Genomic DNA, 26,218 nt, shown 5'->3' with positions numbered 1-26,218 from the left:
AGATTCATAAAGCTGGTTCCAAGAAAGGCAGTTTTGTCATCTGAGGTAAAATTTGGTCAACTTAAGCTATTTTCACTGCTGTTTAGTAAATAAGAGGAGTTTCACTGAAGCATAAAAGATTCTGATAGGGTGGGGCATACTGGATATAAGGATAATGTTTCCCTTGATGCTCGTTATTGTTATTTACAACTCACCTCATTAATATTCAGCCTCCTATCTTACCAAGCTTACCAAACAACCTGTACATGGAAAGTACCGATAAGGAAACCAGAGCAAGCACTTTGTAAATTCAGCTTGCTACCTGTTCTGAATAGTCTCTGTACTGGAAACTGGACACCAACATTGAAGGCATACTCCATGCACCTCAATCATGTCCACTCCACATCCACATAAATTGACATCCAATAAATGCCAGCCTTTAAGAACCCTACCTGATACATCTCCGATTCACTTTTAGGCTGCAATGACAACTATCATTGTAATGCTGCTGCAGGGACACTTTGCAATCAGGAACATGCACCCAGCTCATGGACTGAACCTGGCTGCATCTCTGGGTATGTTGCTTGCTGACATAGCACTCACTCACTCTCAGTCTATCTGGATGCTCACTGCAGCCATGCTCTGGATTGCCTTGACTTTGGCACTTTACCCCCTCAGCCAAAAATATTAGGCACATATTACTGCTGTCTTGACTTACTATTTAGTGCAGATAAAAAGTCAGGAAGCCAGTCATAGTTGTCAGCAGATCCTAGTCAAGTCAAGAGAGGGGTAGCCTTCACTGAGAGGGTCCCAGCTCATAATGTTACCGGCAACTTCCAAAATCAGGCCTTGTTTGGGGCAGTCACAGTTAGGAACCTTTCCTCTTAAGGGGTGAAGAGCAAAATGATAGGCAGCATACCTCACATCCTGAATTTTTCTGCTGAAATATGGGCTGTTTTCCTTCCAGAATGAGACAAAATCTAGTGTTATGGGAAATTAAAGTTTCTGGCTGTTTGTTTTGGTGCAGCTGAGGAAGTGTCCTGAGCAAGTGAGTAAGCAGCACAGGGGTATACAGGATCAGTGGTGTTGGGATTGGGTTGGATGAGAGAGCATGAGGAAGATGTGGCAGGCAATAGTGATAGTGATAGAGCATAAGCCTTGATGAGAGGTGGATGCAGTAGCAGAGATAGAGTTAATGACATATATCAAGGAGAAGATGGTGGCATTTAGGCTAGTGGAGTGGAGAAGGCCAATATCCTCCTTCCTGTATTGGTGTGTATTCCTTCTGATGGCTGATTCTGCTCTGAGCTGGGTGGCAACCTTATACCAGATTGGCATGATCTGGTGTCGTGGTCTCCAGTCCTGGTCCTGGAGGAAGAGGAGGTCCTATCCCAGTTTCAGTCTGTCCAGCAGGACTTCCAAATACTTGCCCACACACTGAAGTGCTGACTTGCCCCAGTTTGCATTGTAAAAATCAGTGGTTAGCACTGCTTCCTCACAGCGTCAGGGACCCGGGTTCAATTCCCGCATCGGGCAACTGTCTGTGTCGAGTTTGTGCATTCTCCCTGTGTCTGCGTGGGTTTCCTCTGAGTGCTCCAGTTTCCTCCCACAGTCCAAAGATGTGCAGGTTACGTGAATTGGCCATGCTAAATTGCCCATAGTGTTAGGTGTAGGGGAATGGGTCTGAGTGGGTTGCTCTTCAGAGGGTCGGTGTGGACTTGTTGGGCCGAAAGGCCTGTTTCCATACTGTAGGAAATCTAATCTAATCTAAAAATAATGAGAACTGGGCCAGGTAACACCAGACTGACAACATTAGGGTGCTCAAAGGACTTTTAAAGATGGCAAGGGTGCGAAGGATACCAGTGAATAATAGGATATCTACTGAGTGGTGGGTTGTTGTAGGAACGACGCATGGTAAAATGGGCAGAAATCAAATGAGAGATGCCATAGAGGTATAGTAGATAATTAATGTGGCAAGTTTGCTAAGATGAGGTAAGTGAACTTGCTCGTCTTCACAGTAACAAACCCTTGAAGAAATCCAACACAACTCGGACTTAGACAAAAAAGTTAAGAATCAGCTTATAGCTGATTTTCACCTTAAATTCATTTAACTATCTTTGACACTTATCCCTTTCCATCCTATCAAACAAAAAATTGCTGATTTAAGTCAAAATACAGGGGTAGGTTATCCCTTCATCCCCTGTCCATGCTGTAAAGTCTTACTCACAAACTGCAACCATGAAAGCACACTCAAGGCAGGAAGATCTACAGTTCAGGAGGAAATTACTGCAGTTGCTGGAATCTGTACCGAAAATAACAAATACTGGAGCTCTCAGTGGGCCAGACAGCATCCATGGAGAGACAGTAAACTAACGTTTTGAGTCTACACTGTATATGACTCTTCATCAGAGCTGAAGTGAAGTGTGAAAGGGACATTATTTATGCTTTAGTTTGGGAGGCGGGGAGTGGGGCAGTGGGTGTAGGGTGCAAGTGGAGAAATGACATTGATATTCAGATTAAGTGATCAGAATGTGAGAATAGCAGAACAATGATGTGTCTCCTTTCAGACTTGAAAGGACAGACAGTCCCATTGGGATGGGGAGAGAGGACAGAGGGCATGATAACAGAATTTAACAAGCTAAAAGAAAAGGAAGAAATGGTTCAGAATTTGGAAGTGTTGAACTCAGTATGAAGTCCAGAAGGCTGTAAAGTGCCTAGTCTGAAGATGAGACATTGTTCCTCCAGTGTGCGCTGTGATTCACTGGAACAGTGAGGACAGACATGTGGCGTGCGAGCAGGACCCTGTGTGAAAATTACCGGCCCCGGGAAGGTTGGGGTCCTGTTTGCGCACAGACTAGAGATGTTCTGCAAAGTGGTCACCCAACCTGCATTTGGTTTCTCCAATGTAGAGTAGGCCACATTAGATGCGGCAAATACAATACACTAAACTGGAGGAGGTACAGGTGAAATGCTGCTTCAGCTGGAAAGACTGTTTAGGCCCTTGGATGGTGAGCAGGGAGGAGGTAAAGGGGCAGGTGTTGCACCTTCTGTGGTTACATGGGAAGGTACTATGGGGAGAGGGTTGTTGATGTTGGAATGAACTAAGGTGTCCTGGAGGGAACGATCCCTGCAAAATACAGACAGGGGGACTGAGGGGAAGATGTGTTTGCTGATGTGTTCTGCTGGAGTTGTCTGAAATGGCAGAGAATGATCCTTTGAATGCGGAGGCTGTTGGGATGAAAAGTGAGGACAAGGGGAACCCAATCACACTGTTGTGAATGATGGGAAGGGGCAAAAATAGAAGCACAGATGATAGGCCAGATGCAGTTGAGGGCTCTGTCAACCACAGTGGGTGGGAATCCACAGTCATGGAAGAAGTAAGCCACGTCAGCAGCGCTGTTTGGTAAGGTGGCATCGGCCGAACAGAAATGATGTTGGTGAAGGAATTGGGAGAATGGGATGGAGTCCTTGCAGGGCATGGGGTGTGATGAGCTGTAGTGAAGGTAGCTATGGGAATCAGTGGCTTTGACGTGGATGACAGTGGACAGTTTATTCCCCGAAATGGAGACAGAGAGGTCAAGGAAAGGAAAGAAGTGTTGGAAATGGATGATAGTTGGATGGAGGAAGATATAGAGGGGTGGAAATTGGAGGAAAAATAAACAAACTTTTCAAGGTCCTGGTGGGAGGATGAAGCAGCACTGAAGCAGTTGTTGATGTACTGAGAAAAGAGTTGTGGGAGGGGGCCAGTGTAAGACTGGAACAAGGATTGTTCCACATACCCCATAATGAGCCAGGCATAACTGGGATCAAGGCAGGTGCCTAAAGCCACTCCTTTGACTTTGCAGAAGTGAGATGAATTAAAGGAGAAATTGTTTAGTGAGAGAACAAATTCAGACAAGCAAAGGAGAGTGGTGTTGGATGGGAATTGTTGAGACTCTGGTTGGGGAAGAAGCCAAGAGTTCTCAGACCATCCTGGTGGGAAATGGAGGTAAAGAGGAATTGGACATCCAATGTGAACAGGAGGCTGTTAGGTCCAAAGAACTGGAAATTGTCAATATGGTGGAGGACATCAGAGCAATCGCGGATGTAAGTGAGCATGGTCCGGACAAGTGGAGAGACGATGAGGTCAAGGTAGGAAAAATTGAGTTCGGTGGGGCAGGAACAGGCTGATACAATGGGCCTACGAGGGCAGTCTGGTTTGTGGACTTTGGGAAAGAGGTAGTAGCATTTGTTGTTTTCAGATCTACAGTTCAACTGTGAGCATTATCTGATACATGGAATCTAATAATCTCTCGTCTTAAAAAGAGATAAAAGAACCCCAAAAATCTAATTAACATTTTTATTTATCTGAGTACTACAGTGTCATTACATGCACTATTATACAGGTCACAATATGTTACACGGTACATACTAGTAGCTTTATGGATCCCTGTAAATGCCTTTCAGCCTCTCACCCATGTCAATCAACTAGTTCCTTGTATTTCATCAATTTGTTCATTTCAGTGATGCCATCATGTTGTGCTTGCTTGTTATTTGGATTTCTGTTGTAAAAATGAGCATTGTGATAGAACCTGAAGTTAGGAATTTCCTTTCAAATTCTCCAATTGGCCTATATAACTTCAGTGGAAGGTTGTCAGAAATCCTGCACATACCCATTTATCTAGGGCTTCCACTTGTCTTTCATGAACATTTACAGTGGTTTTGTTGGGACCAACCCTTAAGAGAATTCCTTCTAAGAATAATTAAATCCATGGAAATTCTGCAGTCTATTCTTTATCAGCTTTGGGTAATATAATCTGTGTTACTAGACTGGTTTCAGTTAAACTGCCTTACTTCTAAAACACCTGATAACACTTCTTTTTGGTCAGTGCAGTGTTTTTGTCTAGCCTTTTGTAAATATTGCTTTCTTTGTGTCCCTAAGGACCATGTGTTATTTTATACAAACAATGAAATACTAATGCATTCAATGCTAAGAGGCATTCATAAGAATGTGCTTTTGAATTCCCCTGGCCCATACATTCAAATCTAACTAACTGAATATAACATACCATTATTCCCATCTGGCTCATCGAATCATACAGTACAGTTGGAAGCCATTGCACATTATCCTTGTTCTTGGGGCACAATGTGCAATAACTTCTTTGTAGTTTCTTACCTGAGTCAGGAGGCCTTACCTGAGGTCAGGAGTTCAAGACCCATCTGCTACAGAAGTGTGTAGTTAAATCTCTGAACAGGTTGGTTAGAAAACATCTGTATTAGCTCTTTGAAACAGAAACCAATTTATTCCCCTGTTCATTTTCTGTGTTCATGCAAATATTTCCTTTTCAAGTTCATCCAGATTGCTACCTAATTTCTGAGTCATTGGCACAATTCTATCCATTCAGTAGCTAAGTCTGCTAACTCCTTTACAAATTTGGAACTTGTCAATGCCCATCAAAAATCTGTTCATGTTTCTCCCAACAAAAAAGGATTCTTCTGAAAAACTGCATTCAGATTTTTTTTTCCCAATGCCAGTGAAGTGATTTTCCACTGTTTGAGAAGTCATTATTACTTTTGCATCATGATTGGCTATGAATATTTGACCCCTACCATTGAAATGACTGTACAGTTTCAATTCATTAATTTTCTTTCAGGTTAAAAACTAAGCGTATATTTTAAAGAAGGTAAACCAGATAGTGACAATTTAGTTGATTCTTTTCATCCCAACAAGAGTGAATAAAAAAGTTGAAACTATGCAGACTTTCAAAAGCCTCCATAGAAATTTTAATACCACTTCATGAACAAACTGTACAAGACCTTTTCTGACAGGACTTGCACCAATGCAGCAACTAATAGTGGACATACTTGTAATTAATGTGTTTTGTGTTATTTCTTTTCACAGATACTTCCACAAATTCCAGTATTGTGCTTATTCTCCTCATGTACGCAGTTGTAAACCAAATACAGATGGCATTTCATCCTTTGAAGACCTACTAGCAAACATCATCCTTAGAGTATTTGTTTGGGTCATAGCTTGTGTAACTTGTTTTGGAAACCTTTTCGTCATTTTCATGAGATCACGTATTAGAGCTGAAAATAAGCTTCATGCTACGTCTATAAAAATTTTATGCTGTAAGTATCTTTTTTTAATTTTAAAAACTTACAAAAATTACAGCCAGTAAAGCTTATCTTTTGCAAGTCTTTTGTATTGTCCAGCCATTCATCAGTTAGTAACGCTTGGCCTGAAATTCTATGTTCTGGATTAGTGGTGCTGGAAGAGCACAGCAGTTCAGGCAGCATCCAAGGAGCAGCGAAATCGACGTTTCGGGCAAAAGCCCTTCTGAAATTCTATGGGTTATTCAGGCACATTTCTGTCACATTGCCAATTGAGCTGTGGTGGAAAGGGTTGAAAATAATTAGTATTAATGTGGCTTTATAAAATGTTCACCCTTACAAGGGCATCTATGCAAGATAAGGTTAATGTATGGCTGGCAAGAGGGAACTTCTCCATTGAGAGTTCCTACATTCTTCGCCTTGAGCTAACTTTAGAAGGTGACAGTCCAAATGCAAGGAGGAATACCAGCTAGTTGAATAGGCTAAGTGAACATCATCATAGGTGTTCTGGCAAAAACATTGGTGGGGGTCAATGAGAAATTAAATTTTATTTTTGGATAATGCCACTTTCAATTTGGTGAAGACTAATAAGCCTTAACTCATCAATAACCTAAGGATGAATCTATTTCAGAATTACCATAGGCAAATTTTTACAATCTCCCACTGGCAGGTTTGTGTGGGGGGGGCAGAGGTCAGCGATGGTAGGTGGCTCTGTAAAATTCTCCAGGTGGCCTTCTTGTCACAGTGCCACCCTGTCTGCACTTTTACTTGGAGCACATGAGATGTGGGCAGTTCACTTGTCCTAACCTCACTTCAAGCCTTTATAGTTGCTTTTCACCCAGTCTCAACTTTGAGATGGTAATCCTAGGTTTGACTTTCAAGGTTGATTATTCACCAATAAACTCATTCTACCTGAACTTCATTCCCTCTCTCCCCACTATCACCACTTCCTGACCTTCTGTGGGATCTTTTTCTCCCCCCTCAACATTTAACTGGATTTGGGTTCCAAGACGTAGATTCTGAGGATGCTTTGTAGTCCTGTTGTTAGCTATTGCTGTTGCTGGTGCTTCTGGGAAAAATAGCCACTCGCAAATCAGATTGTTTGCAACCATCTAAGGCAGGACTTATTACTCAGTGTTGGGGTGCAAAATTTCTATCTCCAGCCATTTAATACTTCTTGGAGAGGGGCAGAGCAGCAAGTGCCATCATCTGAGAAATTATGTTCCTTATGTTTATATAAATCAATATTAGCAATGTGATATGTAAAAGCAATATTTACCCCTTCCTCCTTGGGTGACGCCAGGACCGCTCAACAGAGCTCATTAAAGCCTTGGTCTAAATAAGGAAAAAAATTGTTGAATTCAAGAAGTGAGGTGAGAAGGATGCTTTTGACTTCATGGCAGCATTTGACTGAATGTGGCATCAAGAAACTGTAGTAACATGAAAGTCAATGAGAAGCAGGGGCAAAAGTTCTACACTATGTAGCTCGAAGGAAAATATTAAAGATTGTTGGAGGCCAAGCAAATCAGCCACAGGACAGTACTGCAAGCATTCCTCGGTGGGTTGTTACAGGCCCAAATATTTTCAGCTGCTTCATTAGTCCCGCAATTTACATCAGAATTTCAGAGTGGAATTATTCGCTGATGTGTGTGACAGTGTCAGTTCCATTTCAGACAATGAAGCAGTACATTCCCAAACATATCAAGGCCTGGAACTATTCAAGCTTGGGCTGCTACTTATCAACTAACATTTGTGCTACACAAATGTCAAGTAATTATCATGTCCAACAAGATAGAATCTAATCATCTCCTCTTGACATTCAATGGTATGGCAGTCATTGAATCCTAAAAGTTTTATGGGGATCATCATTGACCAGAAACTTAATTGGACCAGCCATGTAAAGACTGTGGCTATAAAAGCAAGCCTGGGCATACTGTGGTGAGTAAATAATTCCTGACTCCACAAAGCCTGCCCATTGCCTGAAAAGCACAAGTCAGGAGTGTGACAGAATAGTTGACATTCCCTGAGTGCAACTTCAACAACAATTGAGAAGCTCAAAACCATTCAGGACAAAGAAGCTGCTAGATTGACTCCCTTTTTTAAGTATTCATTTACTTCACCATCAGAACACAGTGGCAGTAGTATGTACCATCTACAAGATGCAGTGCAGGAACTTACCAGCTCCTTTGATAGCACTTTCCAACCTGACAACCACACACCATCCTGACTTGGAACAAAACAATGTTCCTTCACTGTTAGAGGATTAAAATCATGGAACTTCCGAATTGCAGTATGAGTGCACCCACACCACATGGACTGCAATAGTGCAAGAACTTGGCTCACCATCACCTTCTCAAAGACAGTTAATGTTGAGCAACAAATGCTGGCTTAACAGCAACATCCAAATTCTATGTGAGAATGAATTTTAAGATACCCAGAAAAGCCAAGAACTGCTGTGTGTGGGAACAAGAGCACGTGTAAGTACCCTTCTGAACCACATTCCACCCTGACTTGGAAATATATCTTCACTACTTTGGTGTGAACATGATTTGGAGATGTCGGTGTTGGACTGGGGTGTACAAAGTTAAAAATCACACAACACCAGGTTATGGTCCAACAGGTTTCATTGGAAGCACACTAGCTTTCAGAGCGCCGTTCCTTCATCAGGTGATAGTGGAGGACACAATCCTAAAGCACAGAATTTATAGCAAAAATTTACAGTGTGATGTAACTGAAATTGTACATTGAAAAATACCTTAAAGACTCAACAGACAATCAAGGCATTTTTCAATGTATAATTTCAGTTACATCACACTGTAAATTTTTGCTATGAATTCTGTGCCTTAGAATTGTGTCCTCCACTATCACCTGATGAAGGAGCGGCCCTCTGAAAGCTAGTGTGCTTCCAATTAAACCTGTTGGACCATAACCTGGTGTTGTGTGATTTTTACTTTGGTGTGAACAGGTTGACATCTGGATGTCCACTATGTCACAAATTGAATTTCTCATCATCACCTTGTAAAGGACAATTAGGGATGGACAATCCATGCAGATGTTTTTACAAAGTTATCAAGAATCAAGCTTGTTCCCTGAAATTAGATGGAAAAATGTGAGAAAATATACTTTTTTTCTCAAAGAAATAAGGAAAAACATTATGATTAATATTTACTAATAAAAATATCAAATTGTATATTTTGCAATGAGCAAATACTGACAGTATCATCCATTAATAGCATCAAAAACTACACCCAACATCTTTCAAAATATCTTCGTCAATGTAAATGTTGAGAAATCATTTAACTTAAGCATGGATGGGCACCTTTTGTAAAGAAGATTTGGCAGAACAAATCTGGGAATACCCCCTCCCATATCTTTACCAAGGAAGTGATTAGTTTTCACTGATAGTAAATGCAAGCACTTCATTCCTCTTTTCCTCTAGATAAACCTGGTAAATCTTGGTAGTTTTACATTTTCAGAGTGGAATTACCCAGCATCAAAAGTTGCCAACATTGTTTTCTGGATAGTGGAAAAAGACAATTTGTGAATGTTTTTATTTTTCATTCATGAGAACAATTCACAAGAAATACCAATGTAAAGGGGCATTTTTTTAATATAATGTCTGAGAACAGAGTACTGATTGGCAAAAGTAGAGACATTACCACGGGGAATGCATCAGTTAAATAATGATTGATAGTTAGCCACCAGTCAAGTTTAAATTTAAACAAGGAAGGTTGACTCAATTGGTAAAAGTATTGCCTTGAGAAATTAATCACAGAATGGCTATTACCTGTTTGGTTAAGCTGAAACAGGCAGAAAATGTTATATGCTCTTTCTGTCTGCATAAATAGGGCGTAATTCATTAATATATATGGCTTCTAGTATGTGTTAAGTGCAACCCACTGTGTGAACATGACTGACAATCTCAAATTTGTTGTTAGAGTAATTCTTAGTACATTTGGAATTATGTGGGAAATGTCCAATCACGGAATCATATCTAATATTGGACACTGTAGTTTGCAATCAAAAGCTGGTTGGGTACAGTCAGTATATTTCTGGTTGTGATCAGCCGAAGGCACATGGCAAATTTTTGGTATGTAGTGAGCATCGCACATGCATTGAAATTTATGCACCACATTTCTTGTTTCTGATATGAGCAGAATGTATTTTTGGCTTGATGGCAGCATCCTGTTCATGGTGAACATCATTCATGTTGCTACTCCATAATGCACTTGTTGCTCAAACATTTGGATACTTTACACCACCCTCTTTCCCCCACCCTTCCAAATCCCTATGAACACCCCCCCCCTCCCCCACAGGATAATCCGAGCTAGACTTGCCATTTTTTAGGACCAAAACTGATGGCTTTAGGTCCATTCCTGATTTTGCACAATACCTTGTGAGAATTTTTTGTTCTGCATTTTGTGCTCAAAGAACAGTTGTTCCAGAGTGCAAGACATAGATAGCCAACCCAACAAGCATAATTCCTTTAACCAAAATTTGTATCTAATTATATTGCTGCAAATTACAAATATTTTATATTTGAAACATGTATGTCCCTTTTTTATATAAAAGGTGCCGATTGTCTGATGGGAGTGTATCTATTCTTTGTTGGAATTTTTGATGTCAAATATCGTGGGGAGTACAACAGACATGCACAACTATGGATGGAAAGTATCCAGTGTCGAATGATAGGATTTCTAGCAATGCTTTCTACTGAGGTCTCTGTTCTCTTATTGACTTATCTGAGTCTGGAGAAGTATATTGTCATTGTTTTCCCATTCAGTAATATCAAACCAGGAAAGCACCAGACTTTGATAGTACACATTACAATTTGGCTTATTGGATTTACTATTGCTTTAATTCCACTCTGGAATGAAGATACATTTGGGAATTACTATGGAAGAAATGGAGTTTGTTTTCCTCTTCATGTAGACCAAGTTGAAAAGGATGCTGCAAAAGGCTATTCTATTGGAATATTCCTTGGTATGTATTTATATATTTTTAAATTATTATACTCTATTCAGAACTGTAGAAATATTACAACAGCCGAAATTTGAAAAAACACAAGCAAAGATTCTCAAACACAGATACGGTTTCACCTGACAAATCCATCATTGGGAAAGCACACTATTTTTCATGTTAAATAATAAGGAAAAGGAAAGTATTCCCAAAAAATAACATCTTACACCTACAGAGCAACTTTAGAGCTAACTTTGCTATACTAAGGGTATGCTGCAGTGTCAAAGGTGTCATTACTGGGAAACATGCTCTGTCTACCTTTTCAGGGATAATTTATTATGACACTATTAGAAGATGAGTATGAAAGTTCTTGAGGTCTCAATTTGTCTCTTAAGTCATAAGGTTTAGCTCAGTTGGCTGGATTGTTGATTTACAGAGCAGTGTGATGCCAACAACATGGATTCAAATCCCATGACTGGTTTAAGGTTACCATGAAGGGCTCGCCTTCTCAACCTCTTTCCTTGCCTGAGGTCTGGTGGCCCTCAGGTTAAATAACCACAAGTCACTTCTCTCTAATGATAGAGCAGCCCCTCTGGTCTTAAAAGACTATGGTGACACAATAACAAAGTCATACCACTGAAACCGATAATCTAGTTGTTGGTCTCAGTCGTGCTTGTGAGATCTTGATGTACACAAATTGGCTTTTGGTACTTGTCTACAGTGTATTTTGAGGTCTCTCCAAGAAGTGTGGTGGAGGCTCATACAATTACATCATTTAAAAGGTTGGGTATATGAATAGGAAGGCAAAAGGGTTTGGAGGGACATGGACTGGGTGTTGGCAGGTGAGACTAGATTGGGTTGGGATATCTGTTTGGTATGGACAGGTTGGACTGAAGGGTCTGTTTCTATACTGTACATCTCTATGACTCTATGACTAAGTGAAAGAAGCTATATAAATTCAAGTGTATTTCCTTAACACAAAAACAATTGAGCCTTAAGGTATTCAATTGAAAATTCCCTCCTAACTATCTTAGAAGAGATTAAAGAAACACGAATAAATAGCCTTGCATTAAGTAGTACTATTTCTGATGAAAGCAATAAAACATGCAGATTGTTAAAATTTGTTTAGAAATTTGTTTTTCAGTGTAAAAATGGTGCTTTGACTATTGCAAAAATCTAACTTTCTTACCAAAATGCATTTCAAACAATATAATTGTTGGTGCTTAACATTTCTGCATTTTTCTACAAAGAGAAATAGATTTAAAAATGATTGGCATTTTGTCCTGTAGGAGACAACTTCATCACTTCATGAAGCTGAAAGGAATACAACTGCTACAAAAAAGGAAGAACTGCAGATGTTGTAAACCCGAAACACAAATAGAAATTGCTGGAAAAGCTCAGCAAGTCTGGCAGCATCTGTTACGAGAAATCAGAGTTAATGTTTCAGGTCGAGTGACCCTTCCTCAAAATTAAAACAATAATGTTCTTTCCCAAAAAGCTCTATCACCCACAATGCTGTTATGAAGTAAACAAATAAACAAAAAACTGTATGAGAAGAGACAGCTGACTGGTTAGCAATTGCATTCTGACTGGTAAAGGCATTGTCACAAAGAATACACTAGTTAGATGATGACAAACCATTTTCTGCCAAACTTTGTTTAAATTGAAAATAGGCATATTGACTCTGATTGATTAAGACTTAGTTCTGAGGAATTGATCCTGTTTTGATCATTTGAAACAGACTGAGTACATATACATGTTCTTTCTGTCTGCAAAGAACAGGGCCCTGTGTACTTATTTGTGTATTTTCAGCATGCCAAGTGTGCCCCACTGAGAGCACAATTTACAAGCTTAATTGGCTGTCAATATAACACTTGGTACACTCTGCATTATAGAGCCAATCTTGTCCAATCACAGTATTGCATCTAATTTTGGACACCGCATTTAGGGTTTTGCAAGCATGGGCAGGTTGGTATTGGTCTGTACCTAGCCTGTAAGTGGCAAACAATTCATGGTATTATCGCATAGTAGCAGTAAGAAACACTGTGAAATCTGCCTGCAGTTGTGCCTACCATAGGTTTACTTTCACTGGGAAAAATATGCATGGAATTCCTACATTTGCAGGTGAAGTATATTCACCTTATTTGCAACCTTATAAATAGGGCATGAGTCTTTGAATTATTATATAATCTTGATTTTGAAATAGGATGCATGGAAGCCGCCTTGTGAGATATTGGCTACCCTGATCAGATAATTTCTCACTGTATATCATGCAAACACATGAGTGGGCCTATGGCTGCCATGTTCAGGCCTAGAAACTGCCCCGTCTACTCCAGATTATCTTCAAAGAATAAGGTATCTCATAACTTTAAGCAACAGATGAAGCTAATTGTTAAACATTAATATTATGTAGTGGCAACACAAGTAGTGTTTGCCACTCAAAGGATGCTGCCATCAAGCCAAAAAGATTTGATTTGTTTGATTTGATTGATTATTGCGACATGTACCAAGATACAGTGAAAAGTATTGTTTTGCATGCTAACCAGACAAATCATACCTTACATAAGTACATCAAGATAATAAAACAGAATGCAGCTTTAGAGAATGTGCAAAGAAGGATCAACTCTAATATAGAAGGGGTCTAATCATAAGACTGAACAGCAGGGAAGAAGCTATTCTTAAATCTGTTGATATCTGTTTTCAAACTTTTGTACCTTCTACCTACTGGAAGAGGGTGGAAGACAGATAATATAACTGGAGTGGGTGGGGTCTTTGATTATGTTGGCTACTTTCCCAAAACAGCAGCAAGTGTAGATGTTTTGCCTGTCACAAAAATGAGTAATGTCATAAATGAATTTCAGTATCTATGTGATGCGAGATATGAACCCCCAAATCCTAAAGACTGGAACAGAAAATCAAACATCATATCCCTTTAGAGTCCACAGCATGCATGGTACTGACCATACTCAGCCATTTTGTGTTTGCAAAACTTTAAGCAGTGTCCAACATTAGGTGTAATTCTGTGATTGACTACATTTATTAAATAATTCTGAGTGCGCTGACAACCAATTTAATATTATCAATCAGGCTCACAATGTGACATACTTGCACATATTACAAGCTATGTATATTATTACAGAGAGTTCTTATATCTGCAGGTAAAAACAACAGTGAGCCTGTCTCACTGAACAAAATAGGCAATATCCATTTTCTGCTTCATTCTTCAGAGTAATTTCTTGACTAATCAGCATCAACATGTGGTTTACATTGAATAAAGCTTGGCAGTCATCATCGAACTGGTGCATTTCCCATAGCAATATCTCTACCAATTAGACTCCATTTGCCCACAACTTAACTGTCTGTTCTCATACAGTATGAACGTTGTTCCCCTTTACATTAATTTTTTTGTGACTATCCTAATAAGTTCAGGACAAAAGGCTTCAGTGAAATGAGTACTTTTTTCAGCAATACTCTAAAATTCTGTATTGCTAGATGATAATCTCTGAATTACCACCTTAGCCACAGGCAAGTTGGTATAAAGTAAATAAGATTAGATAATTAGGTGGTTCAAAGACAAGTTTTGAACTGTATTTTGGACACTGGCACCAGAACTGGGAGGGTGGAAAATGAGAAACTGCATAATAGCAAGTTGAGATGATCTAATAATGAGAAAGTTAATGTGTACTTATGCATGAAAATTGGCCTGTTGATCAGTACTGTTGAAAAATGGGACATCTTTGTCAGGATACCATGAAGCTCCTCACTGTTAATGTCATGTAATTTTCCCTACTTTCTCACTAATTCTCACATTGTCCAGTGTCTGGGAAGATGCTACCCAAAGGTTTTGTATCATTTTGTATGCATGTAGTATTTAAATCAAAATGGATGAATTGTTGACCAGAAAAGAAATAAACTGAAATTCATTACAGAGACATGGTTGCAGGGTGACCAAAACTGGAACCTGAGCCTTAAAGGGTATTTTACATTTTGAAAAGATAGGAAATTAGGAAAATGTAGTTGGATAGCCCTGTTCATTAAAGAGATCGTTAGTACAGTAGTTAGCATTGTCTCTCGGTTGCAAGAGCAAGATGCAGGATCAATTTTAGTAGCAAGTTTTGAGAAGATTTGAGCTCAGGTTGAGGTTCTGGATGTAGGTTTGCTCGCTGAGCTGGAAGGTTCATTCCAGACATTTTGTCACCCTATTAGGTAACATCTTCAGTGGGCCTCAGGCAAAGTACTGTACATGATTCCTGCTTTCTATTTATATGTTTGGATTTCTTTAGGTTGGTGTTGTCATTTCCTGTGGTGATGCCATTTCCTGTGGTGATATCATTTCCTGTTCTTTTTCTCAGGGGGTGGTAGATAGGGTCTAACTCGATGTGTTTGTTGATAGAGTTCCAGTTGGAATGCCATGTTCCTAGGAATTCTCATGTGTGTCTCTGTTTGGCTTGTCCTAAGATGGATGTGTTGTCCCAGTCGAAGTGGTGTCCTTCCTTATCTGTACGTAAGGATACTAGTGAGAGAGAGTCATATCGTTTTGTGGCTAGTTGGTGTTCCAGTATCCTGGTGGCTAGTTTTCTGCCTGTTTGTCCAATGGAGGGTGACAAAACGTCTGGAAATGAACCTTCCAGCTCAGTGAGCAAACCTACATCCAGAATTTTAATAGTGTTAAGAAACAGGGACGATAACATCACTTTTGGGAGTTATTTATAGGTTAAGTCACAACACTCCCGGAGGACCATAGCACTGCTCTTTCATTAGACAGCTGTAGCTGGTGGTGAGTTTATCATGAGGGTCACCATGCCTCAGGCCAGGTTTAAGGCTGAGAAGCTGGACCTTCATGAGGCCATAACTGGTATGGTAATTTAACCCATGCTGTTGGCATCATGCTGTATCACAAACCAGTATTCAGACAACTGTGCTAACTGACCCCACTGTTTGTAGCTTATCGGTTCCCTAATACTCATTACATTGTAGGACAGAATTTACAGAAAGAAATAAATTGGACATCTAAGAAAGAACAAAAACAAAAAAAATTGCAGCACAGCAACTGGCCCTTTGGCCCTCTAAGCTTATGCCAATCCAGATCCTCTACCTAAACCTTTGGCCTATTTTCTACAAATCTATATTCCTCTACTCTCTGCCCATTCATGTATCTTAAATGACGCTATCGTGTTCGCTTCTACCACCTCCACTAGTAACGCATTTGAGGTACCCACCACTCTGCATAAAGAACTTATCATGAATATCTCCCTTAAATTTTACCCTTCTTATCTTGAACTAGTGATTCCTAGTAATTGAGTCCCCCACTCTGGGAAAAAGCTTCTTGCTATCCACCCTGTCTATACCTCTCATGATTTTATAGACCTCAACCAGGTTCCCACTCAACCTTTGTCTTTCTGATGAAAATAATCCTAATCTACTCAACCTCTCTTCATAGCTTGAAATACCCTATATAGACAACAAGCAAAACTAATGTTATTTACAAAATAGCTTACAAGAACTGCAACAAACACTACATTGGACAACAGGCAGAAAACTAGCCACCATCCTTATATACGGATGAGGAAGGACACACTTGACTGGACCAACACATCCATCCTAGGACAAGCCAAACAGGGACACACATGAGAATTCCTAGAATCATGGCATTCCAACCGGAACTCTATCAACAAACACTTTGACTTGGATCCCATTTACCACCTCCTGAGAAAAAGAACAGGGAATTACATCACCATAGGAAACGATGTCACCACAGGAATGACATCACTGACCCTAGAAAACTCAAACATATAAATAGAAAGTGGGCTACACCACCAAGTGCTTCATTCAGAGGCTCACTGAAGATGTTATCTAGTATGGTGATGAAACATCTGAAAATGAACCTCCCAGCTCAGCGAGTGAACCCACATCCAGATCTATCCCTAACTTCAACATCCGTCATGTCCCTCTACTTGTTGAATACTGATGCACAGTACTCATAAGAATCTCACCCATTTTCTCTGACTCCACACATAACTTTCCTCCTTTGTCATTGTGGGCCAACCTTTTCTCTAACCCTTGCCCTCTTGCTCCTTATATACAAATAAAAGGCTTTGGGATTTTCTTTAACTCAGTTTGCTAAAGATATTTCATGACCCCTGTTAGCCCTCTTAATTCCTCATTTCAGACTGGTTCTACTTTCCTGATATTCTTCCAAAGTTTTGTCTTTTTCAGTCACCTAGAGGTTATGTATGTTTTATTTTTCCTCTTAGCTAGTCTCACAATTTCACCTAACATCCATGGTTCCCTAATCTTGCCATTTCTATCCCCATTTGCATTGGGACATATCTGTCCTGCACTGTAATCAAACGCTCTTTAAAAGACCCTCACATATCAAATGTGGATTTACCCTCAAACAGCTGCTCCCACTCCAAATTCCTCAGCTCCTGCCAAATTTTGCTGAAATTGGCCTTCCTCCAATTTAGCACTCTTCCTTTAGGACCACTCTCCTCTTTCTCCATGAGTATTCCAAAACGCATGCAATTATGATCACTTCTCCCAAAGTAATCCCCTACTGAAACTTCAACCACCTGGCTGGTCTCATTCCCCAACACCAGGTCCAGTATGGCGCCTTTCCAAGTTGGACTATTTACATACTGCTCTATAAAACTCTCCTGGATGCTCCTTACAAATTCTACTCCATGTAGACCTCTAACGATAAGTGAATCCCAGTCAATGTTACTGAAAATTAAAATCTCCTTTCACCACCATCCTGTTGCTCCTACAACTTTCCATAATCTGTTTACACATTTGTACCCTGTTGGGAGGCCTGTAGTACAGCCCCATCATTATTACTGCATCATTCCTATTTCTGAGCTCTGTCTATATTGCTCACTGCTCAAGTCCTCCATAGTGCCCCCCTTCAGCACAACTGTGATATCCTCTCTGACCAGTTAATGCAATTCTTCCACCCCTTTTACCTCCCTCTCTATCCCATGTGAATCATCTATATCCTGGGATATTAAGTTGCCAATCTTGCCCTTCCCTCAACCAAGTCTCAGTAATAGCAATAACATCATACTCTCAGGTAATAATCCAAGCCCTAAGTTCATCTGCCTTACCTTCTACACTTCTCACATTAAAACAAATGCCCCTCAGACCACCTGTCCTTTCTGTTCATCATCTGCTCCCTGCCTACTCTTCCCCTTAGTCACGTTAACTTCATTATCTAGTTATTTACAGGCTTTAGTTACTACCTCTTTACTGTTCACAAGTCTCCTCATTTAATTCCCATCCCCCCTGGCAAATTAGTTTAAATCCTCCCCAACAGCGTTAGCAAAAGCACCCTCTAGAACATTGGTTCTAGTCCGGCCAAGGTGTAGACCATCCAATTTGTAATAGTCCCACTCCCCAGAACTAGTCCCGATATCCCAAAAATCTGAACCCCTTCATCCTGCACCATCTCTCAAACCATTCATTCATCCTGCCTATTATTTCATTTTTATACGTGAGTAGCACTTGGCACTGGTTGCAATCCTGAGATTACTACGTCTGAGGTCCTACTTTTTAATTTGTCTCCTAATTCCCTAAATTCTGCTTATAGGATCTCATTCCAATTATTACCTATATCATTAGTGCCCACATGCACCATGACAGCTGGCTGTTCACCCTCCCCCTTCAGAATGTCCTGCAGTCAATCTAAGACATCCCTGACCCGTGCCCCTTGGGAGGCAACATACCATTTGAGAGTCTCATTTTCAACCACAGAACTGCCTATCTACTCCCCTGACAATTGAATCCCCAATGACTATAGTCCTCACACTCTTTTTCCCACCCTTCTGTACAGCAGAGCCAATCATGGTGCCATTAACCTGACTACCGCTGCCTTTCCCTGGTGAGCCATCTATAAGTTACTATGATAATCATGGATGATATTTAATCTCCACATAGGTTAAATGAAATAGATTGGAAAATGTAGTCTAGAAAATGGGTGAATAAAATGTATTCAGGACAATTTCTGAGCAGTACTTTCGACAGCTAAACAAGGAGCAGGCTACTCTAGATCTGGGAATGATCAATGACTTAAGATTAATCAATACTGACACGATACAGTTGCCTCTAGGCAACAGCAATAGCAACACAATAGAATTTCATATTCAGTTTGAAAGGGACAAGTGTGGGCTGAAGGCTAATGTTTTGAAACCTGAATAAAAGTAAGGTTATGAAGACTAAAGTAGCTAAACTGGCAACCTAGGTTAAATAGTAGGACAATAGAGATACAGTGGTAAATCTTTATAGAGATACATAAACAGGTCTCAGCAAAGAATTACCCCTGTGAGAAAAAAAGACTCTTTGAGAGGGATGCATCAACCATGGCTGAATAAAGAAGGTAAGGATAATATCAAATTGAAAGAAAAATGTACAAACCTGCAAACATTAGTGGTAACTCATAAAAATTGTTCAGGTTTTGAAGAATGACTAATAGAAAGGATAGTTTATGAGTACAAGTTAGATAGTAATATACAAACGTATAGTAAACGTTTCCACAGATATTTAAATAAGAAAATAACAATTGGTCAGAGTCAACACAACTTTGTGAAAGGAAAATCATATTTAACTAATGTGTTAGTTTGCAGAGAAGTAACAGGTAAGCTGGACGAAAGGAAACTTGTAGGTGTGCTGCACTCAGTTTCCAAAAGGCATTTGAGAAATTGCCCCTCAAAGATTACTACACAAGATAAGAGCAATTACACAGAGGGATAACATATCAGCTTGAATAAATGATTGATGAACTAACATGAAGCAAAGTAGCAATAAATGGATCTTTTTCAGATTAGCAAACTAATGAGTGAAATGCCGCAGGAATTAGTGCTGGGGCCTCAACTATTTACAACCTATAGCAGTGACTTGAAAGAAGAAACTGAACTTACATTGATCAAATTTGCTAATGACACAAAGATAGGTATGAAATTACATGGTTAAGAGAAGGCTGCAAAGGGATAGACACTAGTTAAGTTATGGGGAGATGATGATCTGCTGGTATTATCATAAAACTATTACTCCAGAGACCCAGGTAATGTTCTGGTGACCTGAGTTCAGATCCCTATTCACACAGAGATTACGTGTCAAGTCATATGCTCAGGAAAACACTTGTGTTTTTGAAATGTGGATCAGTAGAACAGGAGTGGAGGGAGTGCTCCCAGAAGGAGTGCACATGGACAGGTGTCAGCAAATGCAGCCAAGATAGCTTAGGAGAGTCTAATGATGACTATTGTTGACTGTTGGAAAACCCCAGCTGGCTTACCGATGTCCCTTAGGAAAGGAAACCACCGGCCTTACCTAGTCTGGCTGGCATGTGACTCCAGAACCACAGCAATGTGATTGACTCTTATCTGCCCTCTGGGCAATCAAGGTTGTGTAATAAATGCTCATATCCTGTGAATGAATTAAACAAAAAGTGAGTGGATAAAAATTTAGATGATTTGGAATACAATGTGTGAAAATATGAATTGGTCCACCTCGGCAGGAAAAAATAGAAAACATCTTTCTGTTTATGAAGAATGAGATTGCACAATGTGTTGGTACAGAAATAATGGGGGGGTGCTGGTACAGGAATCACAAAAATTTAAGTATGCAAATGTAGCAAGTAGTTAGGAAGATATAATTGCATTAGAAGTAGTCCTGAGAAGGGTCAATCAACTCATTCCTGTGATGAAGAGGTCATATTTTGAAGAAAGGTTGAACAAGTTGGGCCTATATCCATTAGAGTTTAGAAGAATTAGAGATCTTATTGAAATGTGAAATCCAAAGGCAACTGGATTTGGTGGATGATAACCACGATAAACAATTATCATACTGCAAGGTACCATGAACAGCAATAAGACAAATGGATAAATAACACTGGGTGGTCGAGGTTAGAATATGACCAGGACAACAAAGTATCTCTTTACTTTTACTTGATTAATGTCATTAGATCTTTTACATTCACCTGATATGGGAGATGTATTATGTCTTAATATCTCATCTGTAAGACAAAGGCTAAAAATAAGTTTCTAAATGTTAACAGAAAAAACAACATTGCTTAACAGCATAATTAAATTAATTACATTTGATTAAATGTTTTGACTTTTAATTTTTTTTTCTATTTAAAGACCTCAGCACTTTCTAAAAGCCAATTTATAGTTTTGTCCTAACCTGTGATTCTGTAAACTGACTTTGAATTTTGTGAGCTGAGCACATGAAATTCCTAGAATGCTTAACAATACCATACAGTGACTATTGCTGATGGCTATAGAATCAACAGGGAATTCCAACCCAATTAAGGTAGCAGTGAGAAGGTCAATGATGGGTTTATCACTCAAAGGCCAATTGATTCTCATCTCAGTATTACTGAGATGGTACCAATAGCAAGGGAAATGAAACCAGCAGTGGCTTCTCTGCTACTTTGAGATGAGGTCCCTCCTGATTGTGAACTTATGGTTCATGCAAGTTTCCCCTTGCAGCACAAGTTCCCCATAGAGGGGGATGAACAGGAACCACAAATGATCAACTAGATGAAAATATATTGTAGTGCTACCTGTAATGGCAACAATAGAAAGGGGTCAGACATAGATCAGTTCCTTGTGTTTTGAATGCATAGCAACCAAAAGATGGGAGAAAGATAAAATAGATATAATCATCAATATTTCTTTAGATATCAACTTATGAAACATTCCTTTTTCTTTTCTGATAGGTTTGAACCTGATTGCCTTCATCATTATTGTCTTCTCTTATTCAAGCATGTTTTATTCCATTCACAAAAGTGGAATCCGGACACCTGAAATGAAAAGTCACATTCGAAGTGAAGTTGCAGTGGCTTACAGATTTTTCTTCATAGTGCTTTCTGATGCCCTTTGTTGGATTCCAATTTTTCTCTTAAAAGTCCTTTCATTGATTAAGGTGGAGATTCCAGGTATCTAATGCTGTTGTTGCTGCTTCTTTCTTTAAAAAAAACAATATTTTGTTATATAAGAAGATAGGTTGTGTTTTCTTGATCACATGTAATTTTCTACATTTGCCTGCTGGTATTTCTGTTTAGTGGTCAGTTTAGAAGCTAATCTATGGATGTATAGTTCTATCTGCACACACTAAATTCTGTCAAGGTTTAATGTTTCAGGTTTTTAACATTGAACATGAAGCAATATATTATATTTCAATGGGGCTAGAAAAGAAAAGTATTGAGACTAGATTAGTGAAAATGAAGCCAAAAGTAAAAAGAGCCGAAAAAGAGGAAGGGCAAAAGGACCATCAGTATCAAAGCATTTCTTAAAACTTATTATTTTGAAAAATGCTTACTTTACAGATACATGGATAATTAATAGGAATAATGTCACAACTGATATTTAATGAAGTATATTATTATGACATTGTTTTTTTTTCAGAACAGCGTGCGGCAAATGAAAATTTACAAAATCAGCTTGTTTATCTTGATTATCAAACTATGTAAAGATTACCTGAAATTGTTAAGATTTAACACCACAGTAAACAATTAGCCAATAATGGACTAAAACACCAGCTAAAACAATTTTGGGGAAACCCTAGCATTTCTGATATTCAACCTCTCATACAGCTGTGCAACATGTTATATTTAAAACATGGTTTAATACCAGTGATCGTTATCAATCAATAAGCTTTGTCAAAGTCATGCACAGCAGGAACAGGATAATGAATACTTACATGATACCATTGCTGTGGAAAGATTAGAAGAAACAATGTGCTCTATGTAGATGGGTAAAAACAAGGACTGCAGATGCTGGAAACCAGAGTCTAGATTAGAGTGGTGCTGGAAAGGCACAGCAGGTCAGGCAGCATCTGAGGAGTAGGAAAATCGACGTTCGGGCAAAAGCCCTTCACAGAAATAGAGGCAGGGTGCCTGCAGAGTGGAGAGATAAATGAGAGGGGGGTGGGGATGGGGAGAAAGTAGCATAGAGTACAATAGGCGAATATGGTGGGGATGGAGGTGATAGGTTAGAGAGGAGGGTAGAGCAGATAGGTGGAAAGGAAGATAGGCAGGTAGGACAGGTCATGAGGACAGTGCTGAGCTGGAAGGTTGGAACTGGGGTGAGGTGGGGAAGGGGAAATGAGGAGTCTGATTCAGGACATGGTTGAAGAGCTTCAGGGCAGACGAGATGTCTGGGGGGTTGCAGTGAGAGAGACTCACTGAGATTCTTGTAGAGAGAGGAGGAAAACTTCTTCAAGGCACGCATCCTTGCAAGAGGATTCGCAGTAGGGTTAAAATTGACTAGGTAAAAACAAGGACTGCAGATGCTGGAAACCAGCGTCTAGATTAGAGTGGTGCTGGAAAAACACAGCCGGTCAGGCAGCATCAGAGGAGCAGGAAAATCGACGTTTTGGACAAAAGCCCTTCATCAGGAATAGAGGCAGGGTGCTCCATGTAGAGTCTATTCTAGTCCCCTCATCCATTTTATCAGACTGTGTGCAACTCTTGAGCTGAGTTTCTAATCCAAATCTTCTCAACAGTACCAAACTTGTAGCTTCATAATATCCCCACTTACCCTTGCTTTACCTCACCTGCTGCTGAAAATCTCATCGATGCCTTCTTCATTAATTTCTCATCTTGACGATTAGCTTTCACCTTCAATATTGTAAACCAGCTCAAATAAAATTCTGCTGCCTGTACCCTATCTTGAACCAGATCCTATTGTTCTATTTCAGAAGGTCAATTGCTGAAGAATAGAACCAGAGCCAATCTTTAAAAACTTTGTATTTATTTAGAGTCATAGAGTTTACAGCACGGAAACAGACCCTTCAGTCCAACTACAAATATATCTCTGTGTAGGGCAAGCTAACCTGCTTCCCATCCCACCCCAGGCATGTATTTTGCTGTTTTGCTGATCCCCATCCACCTTCAAACTCACCATCACAGAGAATGGATAACTGACATATTCAGAACTGAAGAAATGGTATTTATCTTAATGACAGGGAGTGGTGGGGTAAAAGGAGTCAGTGGATAGGTGAAAGCAAAGCCCAGACAGAGAAAAGAAAAAAGTTAGACAAAGAAATTGTTGATACTCAGCCGTGGAATAAGAAATATCAGATAGGTGCTAATGGGGGTTATGAGTGGCTGAAAATAGGCTATGAGTGGCTAAAAGCGATCCATGTCATGACAGAACCTGCGGTGTGAGGGTGGGTAAAAGACATGGATGGAGGTAGTCGGGCTCTAAAATTATTGACTTTGGTACGGAGTCCTGAGAGCTGCAAGATCCTCACGTGGAAAATGAGCTGCTGCAGTCCTCCAGTTTGCACTGAATCTCACTGGAGCACTGCAGCAGCCTGACACAGAGATGTTGGCCAGGCAACAGTAGTGTATTTAAGTGGCAGGCAACTGGAAGTTTTGGGTAATTATTATGGACAAAACATAGAGTCCTGCAAAGCAGCCACCCAATATACAGTTCATCTCTTCATTGAAAAGGAGACCCCATTGTGAGCAGCAAACATAGCTGACTAGATAAAGCAAATTGCAGATAAATCACCGCTTGACCTCGAAGTCTTCCAATTACATGACACAACACAGACTTAGCTAAAAAAATGTATGATTCAATTTTGAAGAGTTATGAGACAGAAGTACAAAATATAACTCTGAAGCTCTGTGCATGGAAGAAATTGCAATTATATAGTACAGTTCAGAAATATTTCAAAGCAATTTATAAATTTGGGGACACATGAAATAAAATCTCAACTAATTTAGTTAGTGTAATAAAGTAAAAGCAGGTAATGCTGGAAACACGTAAGAAGTATTATCAAAAAATGCTGGATTGAGGGCCACAGAAGAAATATTAGGATAGAAGACCAAAAGCTAGGGGAGCCGACAGCCAAGTGGTTTTACCACTAGACTATTCATCCAGAAACTCAGCTAATGTTCTGGGGGCTCAGGTTTGAATTCCACCATAAGAGATGGTGGAAATTCAATTAAAAAAAAACTCTGGAATTAAGAATCTACTCATGACCATGAAGCCATTGTCAATTGTTGGAAAAACCATCTCATTCATTAATGTCCTTCAGGGAAGGAAATCTGCCATCCAGTCACCTGGTCTGGCCAATATGTGACTCTAGACCCACAGCAATGTGGTTTGCCTCTTAATTGGCCACTGAAATTGCCTCGCAAGTCATCCAGTTGTACCATCACTACAAAGTCTTAAATAAATGAAACCAAATGATTGCCAGGCATTGACCTAGGCACTGGGAAAAGACAATGCAGAAACAGCCCTGTTAACCCTGCAAAGTCCTCTAACCATTATCTGAGGCTAGTGCCAAAATTGGGAGAGCAGTCTCACAGACTAGTCAAGCAACAGCCTGACATAGTCATTCTCATGGAATCATACCTTACAGACAATGTCCCAGTCACCACTATCACCATTCCTGGAGATATTCTGTCCCACTATTCCAGCATCTGCAAGGTTTTTTTTGTCTCTATGTCCTATCCTGCCAGCAGGACAGACACAGCAGAGGTTGCAGCACCATGGTATACAGTCAGAAGGAAGTAGCCCTGGGAGTCCTCAGCATTGACTCCAGACCTCATGAAATCTTGTGGCTTCAGGTTAAACTTGGGCAAAGAAACCTCTTGCTGATTACAATGTACCATTCTCCCCAGCTGAAGAATCAGTACTCCTCCATGTTGAACGACACTTAGAGAAAGCACTGAGGATGACAAGGCCACAAAATGTACTCTGGGTAAGGGAATTTCAATGTCCGTCACCAAGAGTTGTTTGGCAGCAGTATGACTGATGGAATTGGTTGAGTCCTAATGGATATAGCTGCTAGACGGGGAGTGCAGAAGATGATGAGGGAACCAGCAAAAGGGAAAACCATACTTGACTTCATCTTATCAATCCGTCCATGACAGTATCAGTAAGAGTGACCACCTCACAGACCCTTGTGGAGGTGAAGTCCTGCCTTCATATTGAGAATAACCTCCATCATGTTGTGTGGCACTATCAACATGCTAAATGAACATACCTAGCAATTCAAAACTGGGCATCCATAAGGCACGGTGGGCTGTCAACAACAGAGAATTGTACTCCAGCACAATCTGTAACCTTATGGCCTGGCATATCCCCCTCGATCATCACCATCAAGCCAGGTGATCAACTCTGGTTCAATGGAAAGTGCAGTAGGACATGCCAGGAGCAGCACCAAGCATACCTGA

The 26,218-nt window shown here is 40.0% G+C and overlaps 1 protein-coding gene and 1 long non-coding RNA gene across 5 annotated transcripts in view; one reads left to right on the top strand and one right to left on the bottom strand.

Moving 5' to 3' along the window:
- The window catches only part of rxfp2b (relaxin family peptide receptor 2b), a 158,282-nt gene that overhangs the window by 116,164 nt on the left and 15,900 nt on the right, over positions 1-26,218 (top strand). For 3 of the 4 annotated variants that reach the window (XR_011961498.1, XM_072577251.1, XM_072577252.1), the window contains 3 exons: positions 5,861-6,090; positions 10,645-11,055; positions 21,746-21,964. Coding sequence is in view for 3 of the 4 variants with exons in the window: in XM_072577251.1 (XP_072433352.1) it covers positions 5,861-6,090; positions 10,645-11,055; positions 21,746-21,964 (860 nt within the window). In the remaining variant the exon portion in view is untranslated. Of the gene's footprint in view, positions 1-5,860; positions 6,091-10,644; positions 11,056-21,745; positions 21,965-26,218 lie in introns of those variants that run through there. The other variant, XM_072577253.1, reaches the window with a different exon arrangement.
- The window catches only part of LOC140481294 (uncharacterized), a 34,529-nt gene continuing 29,263 nt past the window's right edge, over positions 20,953-26,218 (bottom strand). Inside the window, exon 3 of the long non-coding RNA XR_011961499.1 lies at positions 20,953-21,993. This is a non-coding gene — a long non-coding RNA (uncharacterized lncRNA). The remainder of the gene's footprint in view (positions 21,994-26,218) is intronic.

Source organism: Chiloscyllium punctatum, chromosome 9 (assembly GCF_047496795.1).
Source record: "Chiloscyllium punctatum isolate Juve2018m chromosome 9, sChiPun1.3, whole genome shotgun sequence".
NCBI lineage: Eukaryota > Metazoa > Chordata > Chondrichthyes > Orectolobiformes > Hemiscylliidae > Chiloscyllium > Chiloscyllium punctatum.
Note: the sequence above shows the minus strand (reverse complement) of the source record. Positions and strands in the feature narration are given on the sequence as shown.